This window comes from Salminus brasiliensis, chromosome 9 (assembly GCF_030463535.1).
Source record: "Salminus brasiliensis chromosome 9, fSalBra1.hap2, whole genome shotgun sequence".
In the NCBI taxonomy this organism is placed as follows: Eukaryota; Metazoa; Chordata; class Actinopteri; order Characiformes; family Bryconidae; genus Salminus; species Salminus brasiliensis.
This window is the reverse complement of record NC_132886.1, coordinates 25,645,561-25,658,772: the sequence shown is the minus strand read 5'-3', so window position 1 is coordinate 25,658,772 and position 13,212 is coordinate 25,645,561. Positions and strand designations below refer to the sequence as shown.

At 38.6% G+C, this 13,212-nt stretch overlaps 1 protein-coding gene across 5 annotated transcripts in view; it reads right to left on the bottom strand.

Moving 5' to 3' along the window:
* LOC140562400 (phosphatidate phosphatase LPIN2-like) overlaps positions 1–13,212 on the bottom strand; it is a 14,234-nt gene extending 1,022 nt beyond the window's left edge. For 2 of the 5 annotated variants that reach the window (XM_072688018.1, XM_072688022.1), the window contains exons 1-18: positions 13,056–13,212; positions 9,996–10,196; positions 9,551–9,646; positions 8,724–8,935; positions 8,260–8,361; positions 7,970–8,096; positions 5,926–6,523; positions 5,082–5,181; positions 4,742–4,920; positions 3,958–4,051; positions 3,802–3,871; positions 3,628–3,711; positions 3,434–3,510; positions 2,581–2,719; positions 2,333–2,481; positions 1,052–1,138; positions 796–948; positions 489–603 (exon numbers count right to left, since the gene is read on the bottom strand). In XM_072688018.1, the coding sequence (XP_072544119.1) occupies positions 489–603; positions 796–948; positions 1,052–1,138; positions 2,333–2,481; positions 2,581–2,719; positions 3,434–3,510; positions 3,628–3,711; positions 3,802–3,871; positions 3,958–4,051; positions 4,742–4,920; positions 5,082–5,181; positions 5,926–6,523; positions 7,970–8,096; positions 8,260–8,361; positions 8,724–8,935; positions 9,551–9,646; positions 9,996–10,187 (2,574 nt within the window). In that variant the 5' untranslated portion in view covers positions 10,188–10,196; positions 13,056–13,212. Of the gene's footprint in view, positions 1–488; positions 604–795; positions 949–1,051; positions 1,139–2,332; positions 2,482–2,580; positions 2,720–3,433; positions 3,511–3,627; positions 3,712–3,801; positions 3,872–3,957; positions 4,052–4,741; positions 4,921–5,081; positions 5,182–5,925; positions 6,524–7,969; positions 8,097–8,259; positions 8,362–8,723; positions 8,936–9,550; positions 9,647–9,995; positions 10,197–13,055 lie in introns of those variants that run through there. The other 3 variants (XM_072688019.1, XM_072688023.1, XM_072688024.1) reach the window with 3 other exon arrangements.

The window sequence follows — 13,212 nt, the reverse complement described above, 5'->3', positions numbered from 1 at the left end:
ATTTGAACTTAATTACAGTAATTCTCTGAAGTATCTGAGGTTCTGGGGGATAAACTAACCACACATGAGCAAGCTCAAGCAAATGTCTCTACTTGATACACAAAACACTGGTAAGGATGTGAAAATACCTCATTTTCCCCACTTAATCCAGTCTGTCACATTACAGAAAGAATAATGGCAGCATAGTATCAAGTTGGTCAATAACATAAAATGGCAATTTTATCTATAATAGCTTTTCTTTGGTTCCACTTATCTGCAGTTTTGTTCTGCTGTGGGTTTTTAAGGCCCCACTGAGGCTTCACTGTTGTTACGGCACAGTACTGAGTTATGTTAGCTCAGCTGCAGTGCATTACTACAGGAGCAAAGCAGGAAACCTTTTTTAAGGGTGATTAACCTCAAATAATGTACATGGATAAACCATTCTGCACTGATTTTTCCAACCTCTTTTAGTTATTAAATAATCAAAGGTGCACAGTATGAAGGCTCACATTGCTACGGTTGCCGAAGGCCGCATAGAAGGGCTCAGAGTTTTGAGGGAAGAGATTCTTGATGTCTGTTAAGCACTCAATCTTAAACTTCTCTGGCTTCTTCTCAATCACCTCCCTGGGGAACAGAGAGAGTAGGGTTTTTTTATCATTCACGCAGCTGCTCTGTACGTAGCCTCCACCCTTTACCTTCTGTTTAACCCCCTGAACCCTAGGATCGTTATCCAGTAAATATTCTTAGGACAGGTCTTTGTAGTTTAAAAGGTTAAACCACACTTTGGGGATGGGGATTGTGTTTGTGTGTGTATACCTGTGGAAAGCTGAAAACAGGCTGCTGGGGGAGAGCATGAGTGGTCCTCGGGGTAAAATGGTCCCTCTATCATTGACCCAGTGTAAGTATCCTCGAGTCATTCCAGCCATGCCAATTGCACGCGCTGAGCAGTACAAAAACTTATAGCCATTCCTGCAATAATAACAATAATTACTGTGCACCGATTATGTGACTTATTTAGTGCATTTAAAGATTTACAACAGCCTTGCTAGTCTTCTCTGATGCCATGTCTTACTCGTGTATAGTGTGGTAGAGTTTAGCAATGCCTCGATGCGTCCAGTCTTTTCCAAGCTGCGGAAGAAACTGTCCTAAAACATCAGACCTAAAAAAAAAAAATGTAAAAAAAAAAAAGTGAACCAGATGTTCCAGACATTTTTATATACTTTGATTTAAAATCACTTATTTTATATTCAGTAGTTATCAATAATGAACAAGCAATGACATTTTGGTTAATGTTTGATGACTGTATTCAATGACTGTGCACCTTCAAAGATAAATATACATAAATAAAAAATAAAATAATGTATAAAACAGCTGTATAAGAAAGCTAAATAACACAAAGAATAAAGTTAAAACAATAATAATATCTAGAATGCATTGTATTACAACAATAAATACATAACATAGATTACTTATCTACAATATATTATTTATGATTTAATTTCAACTTCAATTTTTACATTTACACTGCATATCGTTGCTGTCACGCAAAAACCTTATATGTCCTAAATGGCAGCTTTACAGAAGAAAAAAAAGAACCATCTTAACTTTTAATGGAAGTCAATGTAAAAAGATTTTATTCATTTAATTTTGGAGCATTTCTATTGGTCATGAAATGCTGATGCAATGTAAAAAACAGATTCACATAATGTCAAAATATGAAATACAACAAAAATAGAGATACAAAGTGTAGATCACAGCGATGGTAGGCTAATTTTGTATGCTTTGATTTTGTATTAGAATTATTATTAGTATTAATATTATTAGTAGTAGTAGTAGTAGTAGTATCATTAATATTATATATTAAGTTGATCCAAGCTTTTGAATAGTAGTATAAACTTACAGATGGTTCTGCTGGTGTGGAAAAAATAAAGTTCCATAGCAGACTAAAGGAATATATCATTCAGAACACTTTTGCAGCATTTATTTGTCACACTATTTTTACACTACTTCCCTTTACATTGTGTCAACATTTCAGCATGAAATGAAATTAATTATTTTAATACTGTTTTAATAAGTTCTTCTTTGAGGTTCTCCTTTTAGAGCCACACTTTATTTGTTTCTATATATCCCAGGAAAACATCAGCTATAGAAAGCACACTTGGTATTGTAATATATTTCTAAAAGGCACAAAAGTTTTTTTTGTGGCAAAAGGAAACAACAAGAGAATCATAAGAATCAGAAGTTCTTTAAATGTTTGTGTGCATGATTTCTCTAACTATTGTTGTCCGCACTACAAGATTTTCTAAAATCACAGATCATAGGTACATGTGTTGCAGTAGGAATGATAGCATACTTGGTGATGGTCCCATCAATGTCAGAGATGACGATCTTGTCATTCCAGTGCCACAGATAAATGGTTCCCTCACAGCGGCATGTGCCCTGGTACTGCGTGGTAATGCTGAACACAACATCATTGGGCCCTTCCTTTAGCCCCAGACTCGCCTTTCACACACATACAAGCATGCATTTTAGGACAGTTTCATTACTCCACAACTTTCTCAGTTACTTTATACAGTACACAGTCTGATCCGTATGCCTTACAATCTGATCCGAAGACAGTCGTAATGACTTCTTGTAAGAGTGTGTAGGAGCATGTGCCTCCATTTGCATGCACTCTGCCAGAGCTGCTGTGTTAAGCTCCTTAGAATCTTCATCAGTGGAGGAGTCTGCTGCCACCTGCCTGAGAAAAAAACAAATCACACAGATGTTTAAATAAAACAACATAACTCTCACTGGTGTATAGCGGTGGGCTGGAATTCAGTTACTAATATAATACATCTGCCAAATATTCTTGGAGCAATAACGTTGCTGCCACACAAAAACCTTGTATATCCAAAATGGCAGCTTTACAGAAAAAAAAAAAATCAATGGAAGGTAATGTAAAATGATTTTATTTCAAGTTATTTTGGAGCATTTCTATTGGTCCATTCATCATGGAATTATAACTGATAACAGATTCATGTTATGTCAAAAAGTAAGAAATAGCAAGAATGGAGCTACAAGGCTTTTATGTCACTGTGACAATAAGTCTCCTTGAACTTAATTAATTTGTAATGCTACAAATGTCAGATTGTGAATAATATGTACTAAACATTATAAAATTTAAATATAGCTAACTTAATTTAAAACTTTAAACTTTGGTGTATATATATTACTGTGTATAAAGTGACTCCTTTGCTCAAGTGTGTTTACAATAGGGTGCTGCAATGTTAGTTGTAATCCACAGGGGGCAGCACTTAACATACTTCAAACACAAAGACAATTCTGTTTTAAAGTTAGTGTCAGGTGGCCATGCCTTCAGACATCCTATATATGTGTTGAGTGCAGTACCTACTTAAATAATAGTATTCCATTATATTCAATTTCTCCTATGAAGTATCTGTACTGTACTTACCGAGGAACAGGACTATCACGGTAGTGGGCTGGCCCTCTACTGATCAAACCATGCATGTCCTCTTTAGTCTCTGACTGCTGGAAACAAACCAGTGACATGTTAAAAAATATGTTTGTGCCATGCAAACAGAACTAACCCACTGTGTACTAATACAGTGTGTCTGTATGTAAATGTGAATGTAGATTTGTAAATACCTGTTGGATGCTGCTCTTCCGCCAGAACCACCAGCGGTTGGTCTTCTTTGGCATTTTCTCTTTCACCCAGGCATCCTCAGCTGCCTGCATCACATACATAAACAGAATGAGTCAATTGTATAATGTGATATTACACACCTATAAACTTTCAATCATGTGCGGTGGAAGGCCAACCTTGGGAAGATTTTTCTGAAAAGCTTGCATACTGAGAATTAGAGGGGCAGCCAGGGTCCAGTTATAATATCTGTAAAATAAAAGTTATGAGTACACTTTGGGAGCAACAGTTAAAGTATAAGTATAAACAGAAATCTTTGAATTAGTTTCACTGACCTATTGTCGATTCTCACAACAAGGTTTGGGTTGTCAATGATAGCTGGGTTGTCAGCAAACTGCTGATAGGTGACAATGTGTTCCAAAAACTTCTCTGTAATAAGAGGCAACATTTATATTACAGAATATTACAGAACATTCATATTGCAGAAGTTGAGTTCCTATGCCACTTACATAAACAATATTTTAATCAGCGTTGGTCCCCTTGACATAATGGTATCTATTTATGGACTATGTATGTACGTGGACTGTGTGCCATAATACAATTTATTTTTTGTATGTATGTTTGTGTGAATACATTTATTTCTGAAGGTTATTTGGAGGAAAAGATGTTCGAAGTTCGGTTGGAAAGTTATTTCTCAACTTGGGTTTTAACTATATTTTCTTTAAAATGTGTACAAAACACACATATATAGTTCTGCTGTCCATTGAAAAGCCTGTAGCTGCTCTGTACACTGTGTAAATAATGCAGGATGAATGGACCAACAGATATGTTCTAAATAATTGTAATATTGTAATATTGGACTTTTATTGATTTTACATGAACTTTAATTCAGTTAAGTATATCATCATTTTGGAGATACATGTTAATGGGACAGCAACTATATATATATATATATATATATATATATATATATATACTTAATGTTTCACAAACTGCACTGCACCAGATCTAAATTGCCGTTGTCCCTGTCAGCGCTATCTATGCACACTGTTTATGAAATGTTTTGCATGTGAGTCAGTGAATGAGTGATATGAGTGATGTGAGTTTGCATGTGCATACCCTTGTTAACATGGGCGTTGTCTCCAAGGCCTCCACACAGCGACAGTGAGACAGCTGGCAGATCCGCAGCTGAATCAGACAGACATTCTGTACCGCTGTCCGCAGCAGCACTTCCCACAGACTGAGGAGACTGAGAACCAGAACACACACACACTTCCTCACACTGCCCAACTGACTCACTACACACACACACACACACATAGCCACTGGTAAGAACATAGGCTACATACATAAACATAGCCAAACATAGCCTTCTTCACATGACAGTGAAGATATGCACACATCAATAACTCAACCAGAGTGCAAAGTTGAAGTAGAGTGTTTGCTGAAGTGACAGTACCTTTTGGGAAAATAACGAGCAGCAACGTGTGGCTCCAAAGCTGTGAGATCATCCAGGTAAATATCTTCTGGGCCCTGATGCTGACTCCTCTTCCGCACACCTTTGTCAATCACAAACACACAACAGTGTACAAATATGTATACAAACACAGATACAGGCACACGTGAGATACAACCTGAGGTATCAACAACAACACTTATACTTCTGGTTACATTGTCTTTATATTTTACATTTATATGTAATAAGAAAGCCTGGTTTATGAAGTAGTTTAACCTATTATGTGGCATGTATGTGGTCCACACTCATTCTCATTAACTACAAAACGTACATGCTAGTTTCAGAGAAGTTACTGAATAATTTGCAGTATTATTTTAGTAGCTGTTGCAAACAAATACAGCAATTACATATACATATATAAATGGCCAAATAATAAATGTGCATATTAGGATTAATTTGGGGAATTTCACAGAATTTTGAAATTCAACAATTTAGGCTATAGGATGATTGCTATGTTTTTTTTAGCTATGCAATGTATTATAGTTTATTGTTATAGTTAGCAGTACATTGTGTACTGTGTGATGATTTAAGCAAGTACCTTTTACCATGATGACTGCTAAGACACTGGTATTTTGGTATTTTTGGACATTAGTAGCTTCTTTTACTCCTTACTGATCGTCCTGTTATAGCTAAAAACTAAAGAAGTTAACTTACACTAAATATGTCTTGGCTGACTGACTTTATTTGGTGTAAGTATTACAGGGAATATTTGATTTGTTAGACCAATAATACAAAGCACAGTCTGAAAACTGATGTACATGTATTTTTTTTTTTACGTATTGCTCACCTCTCCTTTTGAAAGACGTGTCTGGTTTGGCAGATTGACATTCTGGGTAGCTGTCACTGACATCCCCCAGCAGACGAGCGGCAGCCTGGGGAACACACACAGGCAGCCTGCTCCTCCCCACAGGACCAGGAGAATCAGGGCTGGATGAGGAGACTTTAGACTTTAAGGTATGAGGTTCACTTCTGGACGGTTCTGTTTGCTGAGCATGAGGTGCTGACCTGGATGTATAAGAATCTGATATGCTTTCTGGAATTTGGGGTTTGAATATATGAGGTTCAGAGTCATTTTCATTCACATGAGCTTCAGATCTGTGTGAAAGAGGTTGAAACGTAGGCTCCTCTTGGTTTGTATTATGTCCTGGCTTTGCTGTATGACACTGTGTTGGCTGTGTTTGAGGTTCTGATCTAGTAGCGTGAGGCTGAAGCTGTGATATAGGTGTCCGAGGATGAGGTTTCACAATGACTGCCCGAACAACAGAGTCATCCCGCTCTGTCCCTGTTGCCACAGCATCTTTGTTGTTGATGACCCGAAAGTGAGTACTCTCTGATGGCCTAATGCTGACAGTCTTCAAAGGCTCTGGCCAATCTCTACAGCTGAACTGAAAGAGTTTCAAGGGAACAAAAGATACAGTCACTACATGTGTGTTGTGCAGTATATTAAAGCAATACATTCAATCTAGAATCTAAAAGAGTTTGCTTCATTAGTTTTGCATTAGTTTTACAAGGCTAATGTAGCTACAATGTAGCTAAAGCGTATACTCCAGCCAGTAATGTGCCTACATTATCACAGGATTGTCTCAAACTATGTTCCTGACTAATGCTGTTGAGTAATCTTAAATAGACTGACTTATAATGATGTCATGGATGTAATTTGCATAATATTAGTGCTGGGTAATTGATACAGATCATTATCACAATATTTTCCAAATACATCTCAGTATCAGTTGATGTTGAAAATGAATGAACCCACTCTTCTTGAGTACTGATACTACAGTACTCCACAATGCCGTTTAAACTTGTTGGTTCCTACAGCTTTCTAACCCCAGTGCAAAACTAAAAAAGAAGCAGTCTCTGAACACCAAATACAGTTGTGGTCAGACGTGTAAAATCACTCATCTTGGACAGAAATGTCATGGCATGAACTGTTTTTTTTCTGGGGCAGAATAAGTGTACGACATACACAAAAACTAGATTTTGGTGTACAAGGTTATTTCTTTTTTTTCTTTTTTTTTTTTTGGGGGGGGGGGGGGGGTTCAAACATCAAAGAAGGGTCAGAATTATGCATACCGGGTCCAAATTATAAATACAGAATGACTAATGCTTGGGTTCATGTCTTCTATCCATTCAGTTTCAGGATCATTGTCTTTTAATATCACACCCATAAGGTTATGCTGAAGAATTCTGAGGTAGTCATTCTTCTTCATTATTTTATCCACTTTGTGCAATGTACCAGTTCCACTGGCAGCAAAAACAGCCCAGCAGCTACCACCATCATGCTTGTTGGTGCAATATTCTTTGAATTAAATAATTCACTTTGGTCACTGTGGTCAAACAGCTCAAGTCTTGTCTGACCATAAAACGTTCCTCCAAAGGGATCATCTTCTTCTTTTTTCTAATATGTAACCATTCAACCATGATTGTATTTGTGCTATGAATGCCTACATGCAACAGTCCCTGAACATATAAAGATGACCTCATTCCCATTCATTATATTACAATTTCGTACAGGATTAGTCGTGGTTTGAAGACAAAATTTCGAATTCAGTCCAGCACACTCAGCATGATGCAAAGTTACACCCAATGAGCTCATGTCTAATGAGTTTCACACACAGACACAGACAATTATCTCTAAAGGACAAGATGTATAATAGCAGCATTTAACTCTGTACTACAAATTAAAAATGACATTAAACTTTGATCTATTGTAAAGAAAAAAAAGTTAAGTCCATAACATGACATCTCTAAACTTCTTTGACATTAACTGAGGTCAACCGTATATTCCTATAAAGAAGTATGTAGTACGATTATGTTCAGTGAGCTCATACCTTGGTGGCCTCTGGCAGTTCTCCCCATGACCACTGCATATGGGAGTCATCCTGCATGACACTTTCTGAAGACCTCATTGCCAGTTCTGAGTCACTCTTAGGAGAGCTGGGTTCTGACACACTCCTGCTGAAAAAACACAGCAAGAACATATTTCTATGTGGCAGGTGTTTCTCCCAGTGTAGTTATCAGGATGGAATCTGGCAGTATATCATATCAGTATGCTCTGTGAGTAAATCATAGATAGTATGTAATAGTGATAGACTGAGCTTAAGTAAGTGGGTGTGTGTACTTTTCCGTGGACCAGTCTCCATCTGAGAGTGGATAACTGTCTAGGAGGCGGTATGGAAGATTCTGTCTGAGCTCAGCTGGAGAAAATGATGATGATGATGCCCTGTAAACACAAAAGCACAAAAACAAAAAATCAAGTTTTAGTAAAAAGTAATTATTTTGACATTTTTTACAGATTTATGATTTTTTTATTACATTTTAAATCATGAAATATCTCCTTAATACTTTAATACTTAATTCAAGAGTACATGTCAAATGACACCATGTTTTTAACGCTGACCCTACCAAAAACTTCTACAGCAATTCAATATGTGAATTTTAGCACATATAAAAAAAAAATCCAGCTTACATCAGGCCCTGAGCAACACACGTACAATACATATTAGCAATACTCTGTGATGACCTGTGTGTTTTTTCATGTGTTTGTTAGTGCACCTTAAATATAATAAAATATAACTGAATTACTGATTGGCTGCAGCTGAGCTTTGCTCTTCTTTCCTCTGTTCCGAAGTTTTGTGTTTTCTCCTCCTTCTCTTCTTCTTCTTCACCATTCCACTCTCTCCATCCTCTAAGACTCCGCTCTCTTGGCACGGTTCAGAAATGCGCGAGTCACGGCTCCAGAACACCGGCTCTTCAGTTGGGATCGGCGAGGTGACCAGATGAGCGGGGATTTTTTCCTGTAATTGCAAAAACAGGTCAGGATGTTTCGTGTTAAACTTTCCATTAAGGCGTGCACCGCCAGAGTGATTATGGAGGGCTGGGTTTACTCATACTGTTTTAACGTATTACTTCATGGGTCTTTAAAATGGGCAAATGTCCATTAACAATACTGTCAAAAGAGCATGGAGTTACAGCACCTATAGAACTACAATTTGTGCCACAGTTCAATGTCTAATTTTGCTAATCTGGAGACACAGCCAAATAAATGCTTAAACACTGCTTAGCAAATAAGCTGATTCATGCTGTTATAGACTTAAGCGTCAATAAACCATTGACTTGAGTAGTAAAATTCTCAATGCTCATTCCTAAATGTAGAAAGTTCCATATATTTTAATAGTTCCACCAAGCATATTGCTTGGTATATTTTGTAATTCATTCCAGTATCATTTAATTACATTTTAAATTAAGTAAGATATTATGATGTAATGTCTCAAAAAGCATATATATATATATATATATATATATATATATATATATATATATATATATATATATACACTAGTATTAGTTTTTAAAAGTAATTGATTGACTGAATTAAACTGTTGTGAACTTGCCACTAGGGGTCTACTCACATTGGCTTGCTGGGTCTCCTGGACAAAGAAAGCCTCTCCATTGTCACCCAGCTTCATATGCAGGTCAACTGGTGATCCATTCACCTCAATGTCAATCTGCAGTGTGACAAAGAAAGAGTGTCATTCTTATGTGTCCTACATGTAATTTATACCAGTTTCTTACTAATACATTAAGCAGTGAGAGTTTACCGTGGTTACATAAGCTGGGCCGGGAGGGCAGGGGCAATGTAAGGGATATGCAGGACTAAGCTTAGGTTATACAACCAATCATCCAGTGCTGCAATATAGACCAAGCAGTAGTTCCCCAACTACTGTGTTCTACTCAACACAATAAAGACACTTACATTGTTCATTAAGCAATGCAACAAAAAGAATAAAGAAAACAAAGAACTATGTTTGCAGCAGAGAAATTTGAAACGCTTTACTGTCTGTGCTATTCACTCACCACTTTCTCTCTGGAGCGCAGGACGCCCAGCTTGCCGAAACGGACGTGGAAAGGCGAACACTGAAAGGATCCATCAGGCTGCTGCACCACCACCACATCAATGCAGCCCGAGAGAGTGGCCTGATTTAGGCCCTTGTACAGCTCTCTAACGGTTACTAGCACCTGCCCTGCCAACTGACCCACATAGTTCATACTGCCCACCTGAGACAAGGAGGCAAGAAGAGGGGAAGAAGGAAAAAAATATGAAGGGATGGAATATATAGGACAGAAGCCACTTGATGCAAATGCACAGTTAATTTGTTAGTGAAATGCTCTCCAACGTGAACTGACAAAAACTCCCACACAGGCTGCTGTCCAATAACCCACTTATGAAATAAGTGTTTTAACTTGAAGAAACTCAAATGCTTGCTCTCACCAAAGTGCCTTCATTTGCTTGGAAAGCCTCACTCTCTGTATTCTAGTAGGCTCAAATAACTACCAACAGAGCCTTCTTCTACTTCTACTTCTTTTAAGTCTTATTATTTCTTTTTGTAGTTGCTGTTTCCTATTTTTCTTCTTTCATAGTTTATGTGGCCAAACAAGGAATAAACAGCCTAAACCATACATTTTATTGCCCTAAATATTAAAAATATATATAAACTGTTGTTTTACCGGTGCATTATTTTATCCATTCTAACTAACCTTAGAAAAACTAAATATTACAGTGCACAGTGTGTGCCATGTCTTCAAATTAATTTAAATAGAAATGTCATACTTTTGGCATTTTCATGCAATGAAGTGGCCTCACTACATTACACTAACAATTCACATTACATAAAACAATCCACGTCTCACTGAAGTCCGAGACAATCTCAATAATCCCTCCAAATCACTACACTTTACTGCTTTACTACATTCCACTCAGTGGAAAATACCAGAGTAAGAGAGTGGATTAAAACCTTTACATAACGTGTAAGCAGTGTTAAAACCTCACACTCTCACACTCTTTCTCCCCCAAACTTGCTCATTTCATTCTTCTTGCTTCTGCCTTACCAGTGCCGGAGCACAAAGGGCTCCATACTAGCTGTGCATGACTTGTTGCATGCCCCCTTGTGGTGTAGATGCCAGGGTCTATGCTTTAATAGCTTTCAAAAAATATAACTGTGTGTGTTGCGCTGGTAGGAGTGGAGCAGTTTTTACTTCTGACAGTTCCTTATTACATGCCTCAGGCTCAATAAGGTCTAAGACCTTGCCAAACAAAAATCCTAAATGTTTGCACTGGACACTTTTTTAATGTAATTAAGGACTCTGCATTAAGATTTGATTTAAAATATTGTGTTGTATGCTTAAGTAGCTACAGATGTTGTGTTTACTACTTCTAAATTTAATAAAAGGCTAGGCCAAGGGTGCCTAAAAGTTACAGCAGACCCTGTAAGTTATGAGGAGGGGCCTCCATGGATCGCATCAATGAACAGGGTGCCCCCTGCCCCTTCAGGAGGTTCACAGATTGTCCTTTATTGGAGCACTTTTGGTAGGTACTGAACACTGCAAACCAGAAAACCCCACAAGACGTGTCTGACTGTCTAGCTGTCACAGTTTGGTTCTTGTCAAAGTGGATCACATCTCTCTCTCTCTCTGACCCAATCAGAACAGGTATCAATACAATGTTATCTCCAGGACTTGTCCTCATCCTACCACACACCCTTACCATGAACAGTCTCACAACTGCATTTCACTGCTGACAGACTTGAGCATCTCACATATAGTCTTGAGAGGCTTTAGCAACTCACACTTACATTGAAAAGTTCACTTGACTGCCTGTGTGTACATACTCACATGCGTGCGGTTCACCCTTTTCACACATGATGACTAGGACGCTCAAGCGACAAGGCGTTGTCATATATACAGTCACACACAGAGAGACTCACAGGGCTTGGTGCGGTGACCACATCCTCCTCTTAGGCTATCTTTGTTAAGAAATAGAAATATCAACCTACGCTGCTTAAGAATAGACTGCCATCTAGAATTTTTGCAACCTGTTCTTTACAGTGTCGGATGAGACTTCAGACTTATACACTCACAAACCCACTATACATACATACAATATACAACATATCTCCCTGTCACCGGTTCACCAGGTGTCCTTGGACCACTTTTGGTAGGTACTGACCCCTGCACCCCAGAAAAAAAAATCACAAGACCTGTCTGATGTTTTGAAGGTGGTCTGACCCAGTTAGTCATCTAGCCGTCACAGTTGGGCTCTTGTGTAAGTACATACTTACAACCTAGGCTATATCAGTATCTCCTTTACCGGAACACTCGAGCTTGTGTTTTCACTCACAGGCCACATTATGAGCTCCACTTCCCTCCTACCTACACAGGTGTACAATCACAGACTGCAGCTCATCTGCTGACCAGTTTATACCCTTACTCCATTCGTAATTGGTCAGTTTTTGACCACAGGACTCTGCCTGTTTGGTTGAATGATCATGGATGGTGTATCCTGCTTGGTTGACCGGGTCCCATCATGAAACTGACCACCGATCTAGGGCTAGAAGGTGACAAACACACACTGAACAACATTAGATGAGCTACAGTCTAACTACAGCTACACCAGCACTGGGTGTGTGTATGTGTGTGTGGGCAAGGTTCTAGTAAAGTGGTCAGTGACTTTACAGAGCACATTTACACCGAGGTGTCTCCTCTAACTGGCTGAACAGGTGACCTCGAGGATCAGGTGAGTCCAGCTCACACTTTCTCTTGCCCTTGGTGTTCCTGTTGCTGTTGCCACATTAAGCCAGTTGATCCGAATTAACGCCTAAAGCATCTGTCTCTGCCACAGTATGCTGCTCGGTGCAATAAGGACCAGCAGAGGAAACCTTTCCTGACACACACGCCATACTTCACACGAGGGAAGCAGCCGTTAACACAACTGTTTTACTGAAGCTAGACAACTGCTTCATTTTGAATGGTCGAAAGTTCATAACACTGGCTAAGGTAGCTAGCTAGCTACGTTATATCCCGTTATATCCGGGCTAGATGTTGATTTCACAGTCTACTGAAGGGGCTTTAAAAACTCACCTGAACGGGTCTCCAACTCGTCTGACAATTCTGCTCGCTGTCATTCAGAGTCCTTTTTACCTCAGACCGAAAGAGACACTTCACGACAGACCTTTACCCTCTTCTTCTCCTTCTTTCTCTCCCTCGTCTCCCCTCGTCTCCCCTCTCCTTCTCCTCG